Raw genomic sequence first — 22028 nt, 5'->3', positions numbered from 1 at the left:
TTTTAATATTTGTCTTAGTTCTAAATCTTGCCCAATGCTAAACTAAATCGATAATTATTATCCCCTAGCTATATATGGGCTTAACGAAATCGACAATAGTTTTGGGCTTGTCTACATAAGCGATTAATTAAAATAAATGAAAAATAAAATTCAAAAAAATCGACCAATAGAATTATAACAATTTTTCTGAGAAGCTATATATTAATGCCTTGTCAGCAAAAATCACTAAAGTGACTTCTCTTTTAATGTATAGGAAGATTTACCTCTTTAATGAAACCTATTTTTGTGATTTTAAACTTTGAGTGCTAATTTGGGAACAAAAACTTAGTTTGATGCTATGGTAGTCTTTTTCTCTTTTGACTTTTAACTAATGTTAATTAATTTTAAAAATATCTGTTCAATGTGCATATCTGCATGTCTAACCTACTACTCGGATTTTCCTGGCGGCTTCAACCATAGTATGACTCCGTACATGGATGCCGTGGAGACTGATAACAAGTCTGGTGATCACTGACACTAAACTTGCTCAGAGTAAGTGTGGGATTGAGGTAATTCTGTCCCAAGGCCATTGCTCAACTTATAGGATTGTGTTTTTCCAATTCTCTACTCTGCTTCACAACATCAGAATTCATACGGTACTTACTACTTATTAATGAAAACATTCAAGACTAACTACGATATATTGGAAGCCAAATTATGCCCAAATGCATCTGTCTATTTTTGTTTTGTCAAGCAATTTCAATAGAAAAACCATCTAACAAAACATAATGAATTGGCATATAACACTGCGCAACAAAATTCAAACTAAAACCATGTCTTTGACAATGTATAGCTGACTTATCTGTCGAATCCCGTAAGATTCAGACATTATTGCAGGATCAGGTCAAAAACCCCACCTGGTAGCTTCTCTTTAACAACCCCTGTCTCATTGACCACCAATGCTTGAGCCATTGATGCTGGCTAACACGGGAGACATATCCAACCGGGTCTTGCAGTGGAACTGCAGCTCGTACTGAGCGCCGAGGATACGGTAACGCTTCAACCAAAAGAGCTTCTTGCTAAGCTCGTGGCTCTGAGCTTTGATGACAAGAAACCGTTTCTTGAACCTCATCTCGAACTGCTCTCTGGACTTCTTGTCGACGTGAGGGGAACGAAGCACCGTGTACAGGGTCCTTGTGTCGGGCATGGCGGCGTAGCGACTGTGAGGAGGAAGACACCAAGCTTCCTTCTCCGGGTTATCGAATGAACGGATCGCTATGCAGATCCTCGTCCCTTTGATCTTTGATGTGCTTTCTCCTCCTTCTTTCTTCTAATTCAAATCCACAACACACAAGAAGCAACGGTTCATAACTGTATGTGGATCATCTACGAACGAGTTTTAGAGATTGAATGAGAAGGAAACGGTACCTTCTTGCTCACATTCTCTGGAGAGATTTTGATCTTCTTTGAATCTCCGATGCTGCTTTCACTCCCTGTGGCGTAACCTTGAAACGAGATCCCCGCGGGGGAAACCATAATGTAGAAGTCTCTCGCTATGTTACCAAACGAGCTCGGAGACGATGCGGAGGAGAGAGTAGATCCATTTCCAATCAGATTCAGCTTCACGGAGGCTCCGGTGGCGGCTGAAGTGAAATGGTGTGAGGTAACCGAATCAAAGGAGGTCAAGGCGGCGGAGAGAGCCTGCCTCGACGGCAAGGAAGATCTGCGGAGTACTCCGATCATTTCAGATTCGACGGCGACGAAGACGAGAAATGAGACAGGGAGAGAAGAAGGAAATTAAAAAAAAAAACTTGTTCCCAACTAGGGTTTAAGTCAGAATCGCCTGTGACGAGTGTACGCTTTACACATGCACGCGCGACACGTTTGATAAGTATATACAAAGTCTGTTTGCCTGTTTCTATTCTTTTATTTGTAATCATGGCAATTTTCTCAGTGAAGTTAGAAGATGCTAAAAGGCCAAGATGCAAAGTGTTTATAAAATTACATATAATTCTCTACTAGATGATGATGATGATGATGACCAGAGAGAATCAGGGTAGTAATACATTAAGAGAGAAAAAGCGATCAAAAAGACTTGAGAACATGCAAAAAACTACATCCATGTATCAAATGCCCTGGAATCTCCGGTGGGTATTGTCTCAGAAGGTAGATACATACACGCTTTGGGGTTTGAGAGATTTCTTCTTTCTTCCTTCCTTCCTTTGCTCTTTTTCTTTCTCTCTGTTTCACTTGTGTATGCTTCTTGTGCTCGGTTTCTTGGTGAAAGATTCTATGATACGGAACATCCAACGATCTAACATTCCTGTTTATGACCATGACATAACACACTATATTAGGCCAAGATTTTTTTGAAAAATGACTATTGAGAGGACTAGATATATAGATGGGATGGAACCTGTCAAAGCAAAGGTACCGCCTAACACAGCGCAAAGCCGTGTGATCAAGTGGAGAAAACTACGGCGTTCTTCCTTGATCGTCACAGTGATTGGTGACAGGTCATATAAGAAGTAGACAGCTGAAAATGAAGAAAGCAGATGCCATCAACAAACAGAGTAATAACAACCACTGGAAATGAAGTTTGATCGACTAACCTGGCCATGTCCGGTCAAACTCGTTCATTGGTGTGTAATATTCCGTTACAGAGTACTGATTCGTTGTCAGTATGTCTTTTGATAGATATCTATATTCTGTTGGAACAATCTGCAAGCCATACCACACAGAAAGACATCAACTACAAATAATGTTTTCACATCTCACGAAATGGATCATAAAGCTACTAGCCAGACCAGTAAGTGGCTTGGAAGTAACAAATAATGGAGGTATACTAGAAGATATACAGCCATGCAGAGAGAGGTGAGTGAAAAAAAACAGTGATGGATTTAGATAAAAACACCTTAATGTAGTATTTGAAGGTTCCACTGGTGTCATGCAGGATTCGGTTTGTGCCATCAAGTGGATTGTGTATTCCGGGGTACTTGGGCCCAAACGATAGATCATGTATCATATGGCTCACGTTTACGTTTTTGGACCCTCCAAATATCTGTTGAGAGAGTAAAAGAGATTAGCTAGATACTATATCATGATCTTCGTAAGTCAAAATATCAGATAGTAAGTCAGTAAATGAGGTGCAAATGCAATTGATGAGAGTAATTTAGCGATTATCAATCTTTTTATGGATTTCACATTGACATATCAATGGAATTCAACATCAATTATGGTCACATGGTACTTAATCAAAAACTAAAGTAACCGAATGTTGAGTTGTATGTTCTTGGTTAATGGTTTCAGACACTTTTGAACTTAAGATGGTTTTGTAAAGCGAGATAATGTGATACCAACCATTTGAGCAACGTAGATGTTCAGCCCGTGAACTGAAATGTGGAAGTTTCCAGCAACCCTTTGTACATCTAGGACACCATAAACCTGTGTGTTGGAAAACAGCCAAACATATATTAAAGTCTCTGGTTTCTGACAACGCCAATAAGACAACATCTCTAGTTTGTCTATTTCAGAAGTTAATACCCGACACCCTTCTCCATCTGCCAATGCTTGCTTCACCTTCTTAATCATCGTCTCAGCAGCTTCATCAAAGCCAAGTAAATTCAACGCGTCCGTCTCATTCTTGTGTTCATCTTCAGCAAAGCACAAAAGAAACCAAATTGAAGTGATTAAGTCTCTAACCTTATACACAAACCAGAGTCGGCTATCACTGGTGGACTCTCATATAATAATAGGCCTCAATTAAACTTGTTAGATTCTTATAATGTATTTAAGAAAATACACATGCTAGTTTAATTAAGAATGGTTACCGTGCTTGTGAGATGAGTGATCATGCTCCTTTTCAACAAGATCAGATATATATTCTGTGCCAATGATATGACCGTGACTGTTGAGACGGAGCTGCATATACTCGTAGTTAGTTAGCAAATAAAGTCTATTATAAACCAGTACACTAGAGAAAAAAGACTTTGTGATTTTTTTCATTAGCATCTTGATTCATCTAACCTTCCAAATGTTTGTATCAAGATCAACTTCATGCTTCCCTGACATGTCGATAGCATCCATGCTCAATACTACAAATAACAAATAAAGATCAAAGTTTACAACCATTAGTATTCCTGAAAGTATGAAGTATGTATGAGATGAATGGATTCGAGTTACCATCACAAGGCAAAGATGGGAACGTCATATTTACATGAATTGGAAGCGTTTCTCCACGCTTTAAGTCCACTGACATCTACAAAAAACATGATCCAGATTACATTTTGATTACAATGGTTATATATATAAGGAGAAGACCCCTTACAAGCCAATCATCAGGTTTAGATGGAACCAAAAGACATACCTGATGCACTGTAAGTGTGTTAAGGTAGTAACTGAGCTCGCTCAAGAACAAGGTAACCATTATAAGGAGCCCAACAATGGATACTACAAATAACCAATAAAAATGTTAGAAAAACAAGCAGACACACAGTCAAGCAAGCATTAAAGGAGAAGGGGGTGAAGAAGAAGAAAGCATTACCAACGGCACCAGATTGAGTTTTCTGAAGGAGATGATCCTCAGCTCTTGGGAACGCATCGATGCTCCTTAGAGCCTGCTTCACACCCATCCTACCAAACTACAAACCCAACCAATGTGGCACTAAATAGACGAAACAAGCAGAGAGCTTCTTCTATGGCGGTTTTAAGTTAAAGGGGGTCTCTAGCTCAAAATCAACCAAGCAGATATGCAGGGTAAGATAAGATTAAAGGGGATGGATTTTCGAGAATTAATCTCGAAACCCACAACTAATTATTCGAAATTTAAGAATCTTAGCATGATCTAGGTTTAAAAGTTATCATCTTTTTGAAGAAACGTATGCGTAGAATGGCAATAACAATGGCACGAATCAAAGATATTCTAAAGGGAGATCATTTGAAACGGAGATGGTACCTTGAATCGAGGCTGATGAGGATGAAGCGCGTGTGCGTGCGACGAGAGAAAGGATTGGGGAAGAAGAGAGAGATCTCCAGGTCCGGGGAGACAAAATCGATGTTTGAACGGCGTCGCTCTTTTTCCGTCCTCTCATTATTTATTTATTGCTCCCTTAACTTATTACAAATTTCAATTTAGCATTATTAATCTTATTATTTACGAATCAACCCCTCATATTCTCAGAACTGATCATTTTGGGCAGTGAAAATGTTTTCGATCATAATGTACATATATAAGATGCTTCTTTTTTTTTTTTGCTAAATATAAGATGCATTTTCTATTTTTATTTTTTTTATTTTTGGTGTAAATAATAAGCATATTTTAACTACTTTACCGCATTTTTTTCTTGATAGTTAGCCTGAGGTTTTCAATCTGTTTGATAATTCGTTCTTAGGTAAGAGCAGCCGCATCGACGGTTTATAACCGGATCACGGGCTCGGGATCCTAGGCCCATTCGATTAAAAGAAAATGTTTATTGGGTTTAATATCGTGATCCGTCTCTTGCGGGTGAACCCGTATGATACGGGGTCAATCCACGCGTCGAAAGCAGAGTGGACACGCGAGTCCGCGTGTAGACGGAGAAAAAAAGGGTTGCGCGATAGATCATTCATTTTCAGTTCTCTCTTCTAAAGCTAGGGTTTTTGTTCTCTCTCTGGCGATTTTTCCTGCGACGCGGTAGCCGGATCATTTTCTGTTCTTTCTTCGATCTAATCAACGTCGTACTCTCTCGTAGACGATCTGAGGTGAGTATCCACTAGTTTCACCGATTGATTCAATCGTTTGGGGTCGAAAGCGTTTTAGGTTAAAATTCGATTTGGGGGTTTTGATTTATGATTTTGGGGGTTTTGTCGTAGGGTTCGAAATCAAAAAGGGGGTATAGATTTGTGGTTTAAAATCGTCATGCGGGTTCGTTTATTGTAAAATCGATTTAGTTTATAGTCAGGGTTCTAAAAGGAATCGTATTTTGTGATGCAGATGGATCCCGCAACAGAGATAAGAGATTCAAAGAGGACTAAGGAGTACATCAACATGCTCTCTTCTGTGGCTGATTCAGAGTACGGGATTCCGACGAGGTGTCCCTGCGGTGGCAGTATCATTCACGAGGTTCGTGGGAAGGACGACTACGACACTCTTCCTGGGAAGCGGTTCTTCACCTGCAAAAACTACGAGGTACGGTTGTTGTTAATTGCAGTTTGAAATTTCTGTTTTTAAACGAGATAGAGTATTGATTCAAATTTTTTTTTTTTTTGGTACCAAGGCTGATGGGTTTCATTATCGTCAGCCTTGGGTCATTGGTGTGGAGGAGCAGATCGAACGCCTCACTAAGCGTCTGGAGGAGGTGGAGGAGGTGATAAACTGGGTGCCGGAGGTCAATAACCACATTCAGAGACTGGAGGTAACTAGATTCTAATTTGATTTCAATTCTGTGCATTAACTAGATTCTTAATTTTTTATGCATTGACTAACACTGTATGATTGTTCTTTCTTGTACAGGCAGAGGTGAAAGACCTCACTCGGGAGGTTGATAACCTCACTGGGCAGGTTTACAACCTCTCTGTGCAGGTTGAGGTCTTGGAGAAGCTCTGCTTCGACTGAAAACAAAAGGTAACCCTTACTCTACACTGGTTAACTACAGTGGTAGCTAGCTAGAGTTTAACCACACTTAGTTGAGTTTTAAAAATTATAGGTAGTTGCGAATTCAATGGTAGTGAGTGGTTGTCTTTCAAATCGGTGTAGTTGAGTTTTTAAAATTTATTTGATGTTCATTCAATGAAATCTGTGTAGTTATACCTATGTTGTACTTGTTGTAGAGTCATTAAAACACACACACACCAAACACTAAAACTAGTATATAGTAATTATAACCAAAAACACACACCATACTTAAACTAGTTTAATCAATGCTTGGTAGTTAGACAAACACACACACGTAATCAATTTGTTGTACTTTCTAACACTAAAACTAGTATTAAAACATAGGCATGATCCACATCTCAAAACACACCAAACTTTTAAAACTTCTATCTAAAACTAAATGGAACCAATTTCCCTTAACTCTCACGGGTTCGTTAACCTCCTTGCCTCCCAGAGCAGTCAACCAATAGATATTGGTTGTTCTGAGGTTCCAAAATCTGCGGAAAGGCGGAAATGGACAACCAAAGAAGATGTGGTGCTGATCAGTGCTTGGTTGAACACCAGCAAGGATCCAATCGTGAGTAATGAGCAGAAGGCTGGCTCATTTTGGAAGCGCATAGAGGAGTTTTTGAATGCAAGCCCTCTGCTCGTTGGCTCCGTTCCTAGGGAGTGGAGTCAGTGTAAGCAGAGGTGGGGTAGGGTTAACGAACAGGTTTGCAAGTTCGTGGGATGTCACGAAGCTGCTTTGAAGAAGCAAGCCAGTGGACAAACTGAGAATGATGTCATGAAGGCGGCTCATGACATCTTCTTTAATGATTACAATTCCAAGTTCGTTCTTGAACATTGTTGGAGGGAGCTTCGGTTTGATCAAAAATGGAGATCCCACACTTCGACACGAGATGGTTCAAAGGAGAAGAGGAAGGAACCTGCAGAGGAGGTGGGTCGCGAGGAAGATGTTAGGCCTCCCGGTGTGAAGGCTTCCAAAGCAGCAAAACGCAAGAAACACTTGAATGAACCAGCGTTTGATCAGATAGAGAGCATTTTAGAGGCAAAGAATAACTTATCCAAAAAAAAACTCCTAGATAGGTTGCTAGTAAAAAATGAAGAAACTCTATCTGATCAAGAAAGAGCTCTAAAAAACAAACTCATTTCAGAAATGCTTTAACGTGGTGAGTGGAAGCTTTTTTGTGCATTTATCAGTTGCTTTTTTGAATATGTTTTGGTTTCTGTATATTGATAATGTTGGTATATGATTTGGTATCTAGATTATTGATATGTATCCATTTTTCTTTGTAGGTCACGGGTTCAAGGAGGAGGATGCGTGTGGACGTGGTTGTAGGTCTCGGTATCTTTATGTATCATATCAAGTCACGGGTAAGGTTGATGGTTGTTGTAGTATTATGTCAGATTGAATCACGGGAGAGTGTAGTATTTTGTATGTTTCTACACTCGTTTTAGGACCTTCGGTTAATATGGGTGTATGTACCCAGAGGATGTGTTTTCAAGTCACGGGTGTATGTCCCCACGACTTGCCTTTTCAACTGACGGGTGTATGTACCCGAGCAACTTGACTCATGTATCTCTATATATATAAACTATGTCTTTCTATTATTTTTGTGCATCAAAGTGTTTCACAATAGTTGTAAACTTGAAAGCCAAAACTTCTAAACTTGTAAACTTCGTTGATAAACTTCTACTTGTCAAAAACTTCACCAAAACTTCACCACTTCACCAAAACTTCACCAAAACTTCACCAAAACTTCACCACTTCTCATCCATCACCACGGGGGTTCACCACGATTGCATCGACATCACCACCTCTACTTGTCAAAAACCAATCCATAGAGGTAAAATACAAACTTTTCTTTTGTTTTTATGAGGCAATGAAACAATGAAAAAATGAATTCCATTTCTATAACTTTATACAAACTCCCTATAGTTTTATGAGGCAATGAAACAATGAAAAAATGAATTCCATTTCTATAACTTTATACAAACTCCCTATAGTTTAAAAAGATAAACATACCATATAGAAAAGAAAAAAGATGGATTATATGAAAAAATATTATACTCCCTATAGTTTATGAAAAAAAAATGAACTATAACTTCAAAATCCAAAAAACAATTATTAAAAAGATAAACATACCATATAGAAAAGAAAAAAGATGGATTATATGAAAAAATATTATACTCCCTATAGTTTATGAAAAAAAAATCGAACTATAACTTTAAAATCCAAAAAACAATTATTAAAAAGATAAACATACCATATAGAAAAGAAAAAAAATGACCACCATTTAAAAAAATTTAACTATAAGTTCTTCTTTTGTAGCAAGAAAAAGATCAATAAATATCATCAACAATGTCTTCCTCATCAAGCGATGAAGCAGATAAAGCTTTTGATGAAATGGTCGACGAAGTTGTTGATAATTTCATAGACACAGTAGTTGATGGTCAAACCAACTACCGGAAGAAACGAGCTTATATCGAAAGAGATCGAGAGCGAGGACACAATCAACTATGGAAAGACTATTTCATGGAAAATCCTACATACCCACCTGAAATGTTTAGGAGGCGTTTTCGAATGAACAAACCACTGTTCCTTCGCATTGTCGAGCGTCTAAGTAGTGAAGTTCCATACTTTCAGCAAACAAGAGATGCTGCGGGAAGGTACGGGCTTTCTCCCCTTCAAAAGTGTACGGCAGCTATACGTATGCTCGCATATGGTCAGTCGGGAGATACATATGACGAATATCTCCGACTTGGTGACAGTACATCACGTTTATGTTTGGCAAATTTCACTGATGCAATAATACAGTTGTTTGGAGATGAGTATCTACGCAAGCCTACACCCGAGGATCTTCAACGATTACTCGATGTTGGAGAGGTACGGGGGTTTCCGGGGATGATAGGCAGCATCGACTGTATGCACTGGGAGTGGAAAAACTGCCCAACGGCTTGGAAAGGTCAGTTCACACGTGGTTCAGGAAAGCCGACAATTGTCTTAGAAGCTGTTGCATCACAAGATCTTTGGATATGGCACGCATTTTTCGGCTTACCAGGTACCCTCAACGATATCAATGTTCTAGATCGGTCACATGTTTTTGATGACATCTTACATGGTCGAGCACCTAAAGTTAAGTTCAAGGTCAACAACCACACTTATCGTATGGCCTACTATCTTACTGACGGAATTTATCCAAATTGGGCAACATTTATCCAATCCATCCCACTTCCTCAAGGTCGTAAAGCCGAGAAATTTGCTGAAAAACAAGAATCCGCCAGAAAAGATGTCGAACGGGCTTTTGGAGTATTACAATCGAGGTTTGCAATTGTTAAAAACCCAGCTAAACAATGGGACAAGGCAAAGATAGGAAAGATAATGAAAACTTGTGTCATATTGCACAATATGATAGTAGAGAACGAACGACACGGATACGCTCAAATTAATACGTCTGAGTTTGAGTCAGGAGAGTCCAGCAGAAGTTCAAGGGTCAGAACGAGAGATAGTATTCATGTCGGTGATATGTTAGGCATCCGCAGAGAAGTTCGAGATTTAGAGACGCATGCTCGATTGAAAGCTGATTTAGTGGAAAATATTTGGCAAAAGTTTGGTGATGAAGATGAATAAGCTTTGTATGTTTTTGAATTTCTCTATTTATGTAATCTACTCTTAATGTATTGAATAAAAATTTTTCATAATTTTATAATATATTTTACTATTTTATTCATGTATTCTGAATTATTTCGAAATTTTCTTTTTTTTTTAATTTATATTTTTATTTTATTCCTATGAACTCCTTCTTCGGGTTCACTAATGCAGAAAACAACAAATACAGGTTCATAACTATTTATGGCCCCACCAAAAAATATTTAAAAAATTGGGTGAACCCCAATGGGGGGTTCACCAATGCTCATGCTCTAAGATTTTTAGTTGTAATCCTACTATATAAAAGGAGCTAAATCCTAGCCTCCCAAGCCTTGCCACATGAACAAAATAATCAGAACCAACCATTATGCCATGTCATTCTGGACTGGACTTAAAAAAAAAAACCAACCATTAAAATATGCGAAGAGTCACGGTTTAACCCAGTTCAACTCCAGTTACATCATAATAAAACAATGCATGCATTGATTGTTGATTATTAGTCTTCTAGCTACCACATCTTTGCCATCCTAAATCAAAATCGATTTTTACAAACTTTAACTTGCCCCATACTTAATATTCTTATAGCTTGTGAACAATTTAATTTAGGAAATCGTTATATTTCATGCCAAAAATGCCTACTGTATTCATTGAAAATTAAATAACATATATTCTACCATTAGGATCAAGAACTCTAATCTGAAGACCATATATTCATCCCCTCTCACTCTGAAAAAAAACCACCACCGCCAACCGTTCAAGATTTTGTGTAAGTCAATATTTGAATGTCACAATTTTGTCAATTTCTTGGCATAAGTGATATGTTTAAGAGTTGGATAGTTAAGTCCGTATGCGGTTGGGGACGTGGGGTTTGGCTCACCTTCCACTGTTTATTTTCAATTGTTTTAATAATAGATTAATATTGATAATCTGTGCGAACAAACGTATAAGATTTTAGTTGGTTAAGATTAAACATAGACCGACAATCTTCCGTCTTTAGCTATTGGTCTCCGCCAAAAAAAATTGATTTAATATAATAGTTCCTGCCTGCTAAGCTACTACAATTGTAGTTCACATCTATCGGTCATATAAAATATTTAGTTTTTTTTTGGCTTTATAAGATTTTAGTTTGTAATTAATCTCATGGTTCCATTTTATCCGTTGAGACTTTTTTCACTATGTTTTATTATCAACCATTTCACTTTGCCTAACATTTAAATATTCTTTCCTTTGTTTAAGGATTGATTGTTCCTCAATACCATGGTCAAACCAACCGCCAAAGATCCTCCGCTTATGGGAGGAATTTTGAATTTACAAGTACATTTTTGAATCAAAAACATTATTAGTATTGATATATTAATTTAATACTTTAATCCAAAACTTTAATAAAACAAATATAAAATACAAATTATGTTTTATATATATATATATTTTTGACTATTTACATCTTATTAAATTTGAAGTGCACAAAAAAAAAAGTTACATCTTATTTGATAAGATTCCAAATATGTAAATGAAATGCTACGTTTTGATTTTTGTTTATTGCTACGAAACGTTTTAAAAACTTGGGAAAAGGTAAAAATACAGACGACATGACCGGCCACTCCTTTTCCCCCGGTTTGCAAGAATCTAATTGAATTGCTTAATATTTGTTCCAAATTAATATATAGTCCCATCATAATCATAAATTAATAATCTATATCTATATAATTTTATATAAGTACTAAATAAAGATATTTTTATTCATTTTATAGTTACAAAACTCTGATAAAACAAATATAAACATTATTAGTAAAATATGTTTTTTTATTTAAAAATACAAATTATGAAAGAAACTACAATTAGTTCTTAATAAAAAAATCATGCTGCCAACTGTATCAACAGATTCGTCATTCACCCTTAGAAGACACATATAGGAATAATTAAATACTTGGCAAAAAAAAAAAAACATTTTTGTGATGAAGATTCTTAGATGATGATCGTTTTCTATACAAACATGCGGCACCTCTTCACCATTGTTTTAAGAGTCATTCTTGGGTTCACCCCCTAGGGTGAACCTCTAGGTTCACCAACCAATAGGATTTCATTATTTCAAATTCGATATCTTTTAAAAAAGGAAACAAAATATTCTCAAATTATATTATGTTTTTAAAATAAAAAAGTAAAAAAAGATAATGGTTACAGAAAAAAGAATTAAAAAATATATATTTTTAATATTCTCAACAAAACACTAAACTCTAAATCCTAATCTCTAAACCCTAAATCCTAAACCCTAAACCTTTGGATAAACCCTAAACCCTTGGGTAAACCCTAAACCCTTGGGTAAACCCTAAACCCTTGGATAAATCCTAAACTCTAAATAAAAAACACTAAAACCCTAAACCCTAAACGCTTGAATGTTTTAGTGTATAGTGATTTTGATTTAGAGTTTAGGATTTATCCTAGAGTTTAGGATTTATCCTAGAGTTTAGAGTTTATCCAAGGGTTTAGGATTAAAGGTTTAGGGATTATAATTTAGGGTTTAGGGTTTAATGTTATGCTGACGACGTAAAATATTTTTTTTGTAATTATTACTATTTTTTTTACCTTTTAATTTTAAAAACATAATATAATTTGACAATATTTTGTTTCTTTTTTAAAAGATATTGAATATAAAATAAAACAATCATATTGTTTGGTGAACCTAGAGGTTCACCCTAGGGGGTGGACCTAAGAATAAGTCTTGTTGTATATAAAGATAACATTATTGTTTGTTTTGTAATAGGTTACGATACATTCTTAAAACTGAATATAATTTAATCGACTGTTGTTGCTCATTATCGCCAACGACTGTGAAAAAAATATGCCATCACATGTATGTGCAAGTGATGGAAAGTGGACCAGCTTCAAGCAACACTATAAAGCAAGTATAAAGACAATCATCTGCTAACATTAATCATGATGTGCGATTTCCCACATGGGGGTTTTGGTTGTTGATGAGAGTTAGTAGGCCTGGGCATCTGGGTCCCAATCGGCTTTCGGTTTTATCCAATCGGGTTTTGAGTTTTCGGGTTTATCAAAATCAGCCCCATTCGGATTATATGAAAATTCGGTTCGGGTTCGGGTCGGGTTTAGTAAATCTTCAAAGAACTGGTACAACCCAATATATTTTTGGGTTCGGGTCTCAATCGATTTTTCGGTTTAAAAGTACCTGATTTTTACTTATTTTATAACCAAAACATGAGTAAAATCGGTTCTTCAGTTTTAAAATATCTGATTTGTACCTATTTGTAACCAAAACTTAAGTAAAATCGATTCAAAAATAAGGAACATCAACCGTGATCATTCAAAATCAAACGAAAAATAAACATATTACTGATAAAAAGAAAACAAAATAAATAAAAGCCTAAAACGAAAACCAAGTTCTCATGTAATGAGAAACATTGTTTAACGAAAACAAAATCTAAATCTAAATACTTCAAGATTAACGGTCATTTTCAACCATCAACCTTCATGTAATAGAACCACCCAATCTTCATGTAATAAATAAGTGTTTTAGATTTTCAATATTTCTTAGAGTATTTTGGATAAATATTAGGAATTGAGATCATGTTTGGTACAAGATCTTTTCGAGGTTTTGAATGTTTCGGGTTCTATCGGATATCTATTTAGATTCGGGTTCGGTTCGAATAATACCCATAACCCGAAATACCACAAAACAAGATTCATTCGGTATTTACGTCGGGTTCGGATCGGTTCGGATTCATTTTTAACGGATCGGATTCGGTTCGGATTTTTAGATTCGGTTTATTTGCCCAGCCTTAAGAGTTAGAGACTGACAAGAAAGAAAAAAACCAAAAACAAAATTGATTGGGCCGAGTTAATAACGTCATTTGATTTGAGAGATTGGGAGTTTGGGACCCATAAGCCCAAACATAAACTCCCCGCCATAAACTAACACCCAAAAGGATGCTTTGTTATACAAAGCAACTTCACGTTTTACATGACTTCCAGACAACAAAACATATACATTGGTGGTATTGCTCTAGTTGCATTGGTTCATCCCCAAAACAAATAGATTGATGGAATCAGTTAGGAAGTTATGTGCATGAACATCTTTAAAAACAAGATCTAAACCATATGTTTTAACTCTTTTTTTAGAAAAGAAAGCTTTTACATTTTTGATAACTAAGGAAATTTATCCATTAAACCAACTCACTGTTAGTAGATTGGTATTTGGTGGGATTACTTTAATTGCACTGGTTCATCTCTATAGACATTAAAAAAGTATACTCAAGTCTATAAAGCTTGCAAAAGATAAAATCAACAGCTTTGAAGAACTGTGGTTTGACAATTGGTGCAATTGGCAAGTCGTTGGTCTTCAACCTAAATTTCCTTCTTCTGATTCCTACTTTCCAGAGTGATATTTTTCCTCTCTGACCTCTCCCATCTTTTTCTGTTTCTTGTGTTTTAATTTATCTCCTGCAAGCTTTGTATTTTATTTCCTTTATTCACCTCTGTAACTATTTTGTAAATGTTTAATTATGAAAGCCAGTTTAAAAAAAATCCATAAAGATTATATGTTAATAAATGTAGCTGAGAGTAAGCACACTGATAATATATACAGATAAACTCTTGCTAATTACAGCCCTCTAGTTAATTTTTGGGTTGAATAAACCTTTCGGAAATGTATCTCTTAGATTAATCATCTTCTCTTAATACTCCCTATGTTTCTTAATGTCACATATTCTAGATTTTTCACACATTTTAATAAAACACATTAAATTTGTATAATTTTTTGTGTTTATCTTTGTTCTATAATTTTAAGCCAATAAAAATTCAGTAAATACAATTAAGTTTTTTGAAATTTGCAATTAGTTAATAAAACATGTCTTGAAAATGTAAAAAATAAATCTTTTTAAAACAATTTTTTTTTTAGAATATGTAATATTAAAAAATAGAGAGAGTAAATAATTAGTGTTGTGTACTTCCTCATAAAGGTCATGCCATAATGTCGCGGGTCAAATGGTCTGTGTCGTAAAAGTAGATAAACATCAAAACACTGGCCACATCTTTTCACTTACATATTTCGATCAAAGTCACATTAATTTCCCATGCGTCCACTTCTCAACTTAATAATCATGTTCTTGTGTTCTTATTCTTAATTAAAAAATAAAATAAAAGAAAAATGAGATCACGTGACTTGTGAAACGTGAACAGTTTGCAAAACTTGCAAAATGCATGCTTCACGTGTGTTAATTCATCCACTAATGTCAACTTCTCTATACCTACTTTAACTTTAGTCTTGCTTTTCCCACTTCAATCCTCACTTGCATTCAGTTATGACACATTTTCTCTTAAATTAGTTTTCATTTATTTTTTTAGTCATTTCGATTAAACCAGCTCGTGTTTGATGTGTGAACTATGAACTACATATAGATGAATTATGTTATAGATTTTTGAGTGGTACTGGTAAACTAGCTAGTGAGATATGGTAAACTGAGTCCATTAATTAACATAAATTATACAATTTTCAGTTATCAAAATAAATAAGTGAGCGAAAAAAAGAAATGCTTTCTGTAATGCAATAAAGTGATACAACAAAAGAAAAATAAAAAGAAAGGAACTGATCTTCTTCTTTTTTTTTTAACACCGAGAAAGGAACTGATCACCAGCCTCTTTTAGGAATCGACTTTCTATTTGTGGGAAGTGTATTAAACCAAACTTCTCCAAACTCCACATGGTACAAACACTGCATGTGGCCAATATTTCTCCAAACATAAAAGTCAAGCTCTTAATTTTGCCTTGATATTCTTTGAAACAGTTTATATACTGATAGTTCAAAAGAATTATTTTAATTTGATAAAACACAACACTGATGCAACATTAACGTATATCAGTATGTGTTATGCATTTGCATATATACATATATATATATATATATATATATATATACTATGCTAACTCATATAGTTATAGTTGAATATACTTTGAACATGTATATATTGAACAACTAAACCTTATAACAACAAATAATAAATAATTTGTAGCACACAATATTAATACACAGAATTATGTAAATGGAGTTATTAATAGTAATACATACAAACCTGACGATCAACAAATAGAATTATTAATTCATTAAATACACAAATTTATGTAAAATTAATTACAAACACTAAAACATACCACAAACGACCAAATTACAATTAAAAGGTATGCATTTTTTTTGTTGCTAAAAGGTAAATATTCATTAATAAAAATGAAGATGATACAAGTTTACATGGTTCATTTAAAAATAAGATGTAAAACTCATGTCCCTAGTGTAAATTTTTGTAAAAAAAAAAAACTTCAGTTCCGTTAATTATTTAATAATTTAATTTTATTTATTGTGCCACACATTAGAAATTTTTTTTGATCCGCACCTACTCCCGACGACGCTTCAAAAGAACGAACTCTGCTCAGAGTCCCCCGAAGACGATTTGAGCACAAACCGAATACAAGATCAGAGAGACTCGCTTTGGTCCTTAAGTCTTTGGTCAGATGAAAACCTGTAAATGATAGATAAAACTTGTGAATGTTCTAAAACTTTTTTTTTTTAATTCTCGTCTTCTTAGAACAAAATTTACACCTATAGAAAGTTTGGACTTGAATTTAGGTACATATAGTTTACATGATAGTTCAATAATACATTTACATGGTTTGACTATTCTGACGTTAATCGGGAAGCATTCCACTCGAATCAAGCGATATGACAGTCCTAAACGTATTCTTATAAAACTGATCGAATCAATCCTAAACATATAGATTACAATGTTATTATTACCTGTACGTAACTCAAGATACTTCCTCAGACACTTTGATTGATATATGCATTCTTACCGGTTCCGCCTACTTTTCCTTTAAAATACCTTTTCCTTCGTGTTGAAAACATGAAGCACGTGACCAGATTTGCAGATATTTGTTTTTTTTCCCTTAAAAAAAATAAAAGTTTATAGCACGTTCTTATTCAGACTTTATATGCAAGTATTTCTATAACTTGACTTCCATCAACTGACCAAAGCAAGAAGAATCTTTACGCAGAGAGGATCATATGGAGAATTGCAGCTTAGATCTCTGCCTATCTTCAGTGACTTCTTCACTTCAATCTTGTCGCCGAGATTCCAAGTGAGTTTTTCTTGTTCAGTTCCAACTTCATTATATATATTGCCTCCATTTAAACCTCTCTTTAACTCGTTTGCTATATACAGGGTTAGTCAATCTTTAGCCACGAGAACTAAGGAGATCAATGCATTCTATAGTGGGAGAGTACGAGAATACGATCTCGTAGAGATCCAGGTAGCCTCTCTATCTGCTCTTGTACATATGTTGTCGATTTATTCATTTTTTTTTATTAATGATTTTGATAAATACATTGATGAACATACGAAGATAAGGGCGGTAATAGAGATGGCGAGCAAGGAGCGTGACATAACGGCGTTAGAGTTAGCACCGGTTAGACTAGAATCGCCGTTAGTGTTTTCGGTGAAGAGATCAGTGGAGAGGTTTTTGGAGAAGAGAAAGAAGAGAAGCAAATATGTTGCTACACCTTACAGTTACACTTGCAGCTCCACGTCTTCCTCCTCTTCCCATCATTTCTAAAACCCTCTTATTTTTGTCATTTTTCCGTATACTCAACGATGAACTTCGAGTTTTTTTTTCAATCTTGTTTTTAAATCAAGATGTTTCATTTGTATAAAACTCGGATCATTTGGATCGCTTGTATCTATAATAGCATATCATTTAGCAAAATACGAAAATGCACACTTTTAGCAAACAAATATTATTAATGAGAGAATGCGAAAAATGAAGCTAGGCGGATACACCAGCGAGTAGCACTAACAGAGTATATAACTAGCATAGTGAACTTGCAGATTACACGTCGTTCACCATCTGCGCTTAGTCATTCACCATTACAGAAACTTTGTCGTATTGTATCAGTATAAGAAACGAGAAAGTCATTTCTAATAAGATAGGTACTTTCAAGATTCTGTATATGCCAAACAATACTTGGTAAAACCAAAGAAAGAAAAATACTAAACCAGCTCTATATAAAGTGTACACTCAACTCCCATCACAAAAAAAAAAGTAAGAGAGGAGCACATAAAACGAAATTTGTAACAACCAAGCGAGAGAGGCAACAATATTAAGTAAGAGAAAAGAAAGAGATGGATCCAAGAGTTTTCAAAAGAGGACTTTATGGGAAACATGTCAGAAAAACAAACTTCTAACTCCTTTTCCCAGAGCTGCTTCCACAACCTAAAACCTGTTAAATCCAAGAGATGGCTAGCCTAATCCTGCTCTAGCTCCAATCTCACCGGGATAAAGGGGTTCATCATCATTCTACACACAAGTACTAATATCATTCCCCTAACAATATGGAGTTTTCAACATAAAGAGAGCAACAACATATAGCTCCCTACTCCATGTTTCACATTCTTTCCCATCATCATTAATACACAAACCAAGCAGAGTTTGCATTTGTCCACCATATAATAACACAATAAAAAAGAGTTCAAGTTAAAAAAAAAAAAGAGAGATCAGAATTTAAAAGCACTTGTCACCACCTGGAACCCTTGTGAAAAAAGATTCCTACACCTCCACCAAGTTACTTACAAGTTTGGCTCCTGAGTCCACCACACACATCCCTTCACTGTTTCACACTTCTCTCTCTCTCTCTCCTTTTGATCAACCATCACAGATTCAGAGTTGATCTGACCACCCCTTGCATGCGACGCAGACTCACTAACGGCCGACGGTTTACGACCAAAGTTTAACAAATAGTTCCTCTGGTCGTCATTGGTATGACGGAGGCTCGCACGTAAAAGCTCAGCGGGCATTTCTCTCTTTATCGCCAGCTCCAAAACATCCGCTGCACTCCCTTGGTTCTGGCTACGGATCGTCTCATACTTGCTCCTGCAGTATTTCGTAAGAAGGTTGAAGAACTCATTAAACGAGGCTCTCCATAGACCATCATTAGAGCTCCCATGGACGGCTCGAGGAACCACCACTACTTCAGCAGCTCTCTCGAGAAGAGCTATCAACACAACTGAAGCACCATCGCCTGAAGAGCTTCCAATAGGACGCAGAGGTGGCTGCTCCGAAGAACAAACCACAGCTGCAAGGCAAGCACTCAGCGCTCGGAGGTCCATAGCTTGAACACAGACCGTGACTGTCTTGGCAAGATTAGCAATCGTCTCTGCTGCTAGAGTATCCGAAGGCAAGCCGCCGAAGAGAAACCTCAAGTGGCGGAATATAGCCATACAGACAGCTCGAGTAATCTCAGTGCCTGGAACTAGAAGCTGTATGTACTTTGTAAGCATTTTCGACCCTTTGGAAGAGTAGCTATACGTAGAAAGACAACATCATCCTTAGCAGTCAGCCCTGACTTCTGCCGGTTTTGCTGAAGGGATCAGCAAGCTGAAGTGCTGTCGCTAATCCTTCTAGGAGGATCTGGCGTTTCGCTTGACCTGAGCACCTCCGTCCTGTGGCCTTGTGGATGGAGAGTCCTGTCAATGTCAACTATACGATGAGAACTCCAAGAGCATCTTCAATTGTAACCCTAGCTGCCACAAGTGGTTCCTGCTCCAAATGTTTCCCTGAGCCCTTTTGATCATTAAGACCAGGAGAAGAAGAGTCAACCTCAAGCAAGGCACGTGGCCTGCGAATGTAAGGAAGCGTGATCTTCCCAAGAGCATCTACATGACTTGTTGTTGATGCTGTCAGAACTATTATTACGGGACTTAGGTTGGTGGTGGTGGTCTTCAACTGAGAAGGGTAGAAGTGAGTGATTGCTCTAGATCCAGAAGACTTCTGGCAAGGCGAGCTTGGTGGTAATAATCATTGACATAAGGATCGTTGCTGTGTGAATTAGAGTGCTGCATCTTGAGTATACTCTCTTTTCTCTGAAGTCATGTACTTTGATCTAAACTGCAATCCACTCTCGCTTTTCTGACTAGCTGCGTCTGATGCCTGTTGAGATATGCCTTTGTTCTTTCGACTCCTATGAGAAGACTTATGCTTGTGTTGTTCCCTAACTTCACCACCCCCAAAAGAGACTTTACGTGATGGTGATGGATAAGACCTGTACAGCTGACGTGTAGCGCTGCAAGCTGAGCATACGATTGCCTCTGCTGGAGAGCCATCATAGTTGCGACATAAGATCATTCGATTTCAGGAGGGTACGTTGTTGTTGCGCCGCAGACTATGTAATAAACCAGAATGATCTCCGTGGAGAAGACCAGGATCAGTGGCCCAATGAGGTTGCACAAACGTTACCAAGGGTAGGACCACAGGAGGCATATCTAGCCAAATTACCACCATAGTGAGGCCCGTGTGAGGGTCCTGAAAGATGAAATCTAGAGTTTGACACGGCGGGGAAGGTGCGGTGAAATTCATCTGAGAACCGGTGGGAAGAGAAGGAGCGCGGTGGAGGCTTCCAGGTGAAGTCTGCTGAGAGCTGCTGCCTGGCGGGGAAAGGAGGTGAAAGTTGATCTGGTACAATGATCGGTTCACTATTGTAGTGTTGCAACGGTGGTGGCTGCTGAGGGTAAGAGGAGGATGTCCTGTATAAAGGTTGTGAATGAGCAGATGACTGTGCTGCGAGGACCATCTGTTAGCCTCTTGATCTTGCTCGTCCAACCAGTTTGTGAGCTCTGTATCGTGAGTCCAATCTCGGTGGCAGAAGAACCTAAAGATAAAGTACATTCAGGTTAAGAAGAACCCTAATAAAGGTATACAGTAGTAAACAAGTTTAAGTATTAAACTCACTCTCTCTTGAAAAGGAACCAGATCCTCTGTCACCAATAACGCCAAGGGGTTTGGGTCCCGTGACATTTCTATTTAGCTACACAAAGAAAATAAGTAGATTTAGAATCACTAAAAAAAACAACAGTTTTCAAAGCTGAAGAAGAAGAAGAAGAGGTATATGACCATATAATAACATGGCAGTTAAAGATATTAAGATCACTATCATAGCAGTTTTTTTTTCTGCAAAAAAGGAGTTAACAAACCTTTGCAAAAGTCGTGGCAAGATCATCCATGTCAGATAATGACCCTAAACCTGCACCCTGCTAATCAACATATGTATTTAGTAAAAGGTAGGTAGCTTTCAAAAGGAGAAAACACATTACCTCTCCTGCTTTATAAACAAGTGATACTCATCATCATCATCAGTAGCAGAATGTCCAAGAACAGGAGCGGCCACATCGTCATCGTCAATACCTCCCAATGACATTTCGTCAAGATTTTGCCCAAAAACTCATACTGAGATGCGTCAAAGAGCTTACTATTTGAATCTGCAGATACAAAACACAGCCAGTTTCAGCAACATTGTTTAATCAAAGGGATACCAACAACCACATGATTAAACAAAACCAAATCTCAAAAAAAAAAAAAAAGACGAGATAATCTCAGCTTACTAGAAATCCATATATTATTTATAAATCCAACTAAATATACAAATTTTCAAGTTTTTTTCGAATTACAAATCGGACCTACGATTTGAGTCTTTGTATTTTAACATATGATTGAAGAACACTAAATTTAGTTTGATTTTCAAATTCATCAAAATATACCGACTAATAAGCCCTACTTAGCAAAAAAAAAAATGCATCCCTTTATGTGCTTTCGTCACTCGTAAAAACGAACCACAAAGCACCACGGAGATCTCAGCTAACAACACAAAGAGAAGAAAGAAAACAATCTTGACCTGAGGAAGAGCGAACCAAGTGTAAGGTCCTGGAATCGGATCTC

The 22028-nt window shown here is 36.7% G+C and overlaps 5 protein-coding genes and 1 pseudogene across 6 annotated transcripts; 3 read left to right on the top strand and 3 right to left on the bottom strand.

Moving 5' to 3' along the window:
• Window positions 1–661: 661 nt before the first annotated feature.
• Window positions 662–1790, bottom strand: LOC106352815 (40S ribosomal protein S10, mitochondrial). Of its 2 annotated transcripts, none has more exons than XM_013792450.3 (2): window positions 1408–1790; window positions 662–1309 (listed from the first exon to the last, which is right to left on the bottom strand). In XM_013792450.3, exons 1-2 carry the CDS (start codon window positions 1720–1722, stop codon window positions 926–928), a joined length of 699 nt encoding a protein of 232 aa, XP_013647904.2. In that variant the 5' UTR covers window positions 1723–1790; the 3' UTR covers window positions 662–925. The 2 variants fall into 2 exon arrangements, with proteins under 2 accessions (XP_013647904.2, XP_013647905.2); XM_013792451.3 differs by having other exon boundaries at window positions 662–1306; window positions 1408–1789.
• Window positions 1791–1944: 154 nt separating this feature from the next.
• LOC125600350 (endoplasmic reticulum-Golgi intermediate compartment protein 3-like) lies at window positions 1945–5059 on the bottom strand. Its single transcript, XM_048773113.1, has 12 exons — window positions 4934–5059; window positions 4523–4619; window positions 4346–4428; window positions 4162–4237; window positions 4006–4073; window positions 3810–3900; window positions 3523–3632; window positions 3340–3423; window positions 2894–3040; window positions 2592–2700; window positions 2396–2515; window positions 1945–2302 (listed from the first exon to the last, which is right to left on the bottom strand). Exons 2-12 carry the CDS (start codon window positions 4608–4610, stop codon window positions 2226–2228), a joined length of 1053 nt encoding a protein of 350 aa, XP_048629070.1. The 5' UTR covers window positions 4611–4619; window positions 4934–5059; the 3' UTR covers window positions 1945–2225.
• Window positions 5060–7010: 1951 nt separating this feature from the next.
• Window positions 7011–8155, top strand: LOC125600351 (glutathione S-transferase T3-like). The gene is made up of 3 exons (XM_048773114.1): window positions 7011–7658; window positions 7907–7984; window positions 8069–8155. Exons 1-3 carry the CDS (start codon window positions 7011–7013, stop codon window positions 8153–8155), a joined length of 813 nt encoding a protein of 270 aa, XP_048629071.1.
• Window positions 8156–8964: 809 nt separating this feature from the next.
• LOC125600347 (putative nuclease HARBI1) lies at window positions 8965–11501 on the top strand. The gene is made up of 2 exons (XM_048773109.1): window positions 8965–10103; window positions 11496–11501. Exons 1-2 carry the CDS (start codon window positions 8973–8975, stop codon window positions 11499–11501), a joined length of 1137 nt encoding a protein of 378 aa, XP_048629066.1. The 5' UTR covers window positions 8965–8972.
• A 5778-nt stretch (window positions 11502–17279) lies between these two features.
• Window positions 17280–17876, top strand: LOC125600346 (protein JAZ13-like). The gene is made up of 3 exons (XM_048773108.1): window positions 17280–17402; window positions 17486–17573; window positions 17667–17876. The coding sequence occupies exons 1-3, from the start codon at window positions 17329–17331 to the stop codon at window positions 17874–17876; spliced, it is 372 nt and encodes a 123-aa protein (XP_048629065.1). The 5' UTR covers window positions 17280–17328.
• A 732-nt stretch (window positions 17877–18608) lies between these two features.
• LOC125600355 lies at window positions 18609–21331 on the bottom strand (annotated as a pseudogene).
• Between the last annotated feature and the right edge of the window lie 697 nt (window positions 21332–22028).

This window comes from Brassica napus, unplaced genomic scaffold (assembly GCF_020379485.1).
Source record: "Brassica napus cultivar Da-Ae unplaced genomic scaffold, Da-Ae ScsIHWf_220;HRSCAF=384, whole genome shotgun sequence".
NCBI classification, from domain to species: Eukaryota; Viridiplantae; Streptophyta; class Magnoliopsida; order Brassicales; family Brassicaceae; genus Brassica; species Brassica napus.
Note: the sequence above shows the minus strand (reverse complement) of the source record. Positions and strands in the feature narration are given on the sequence as shown.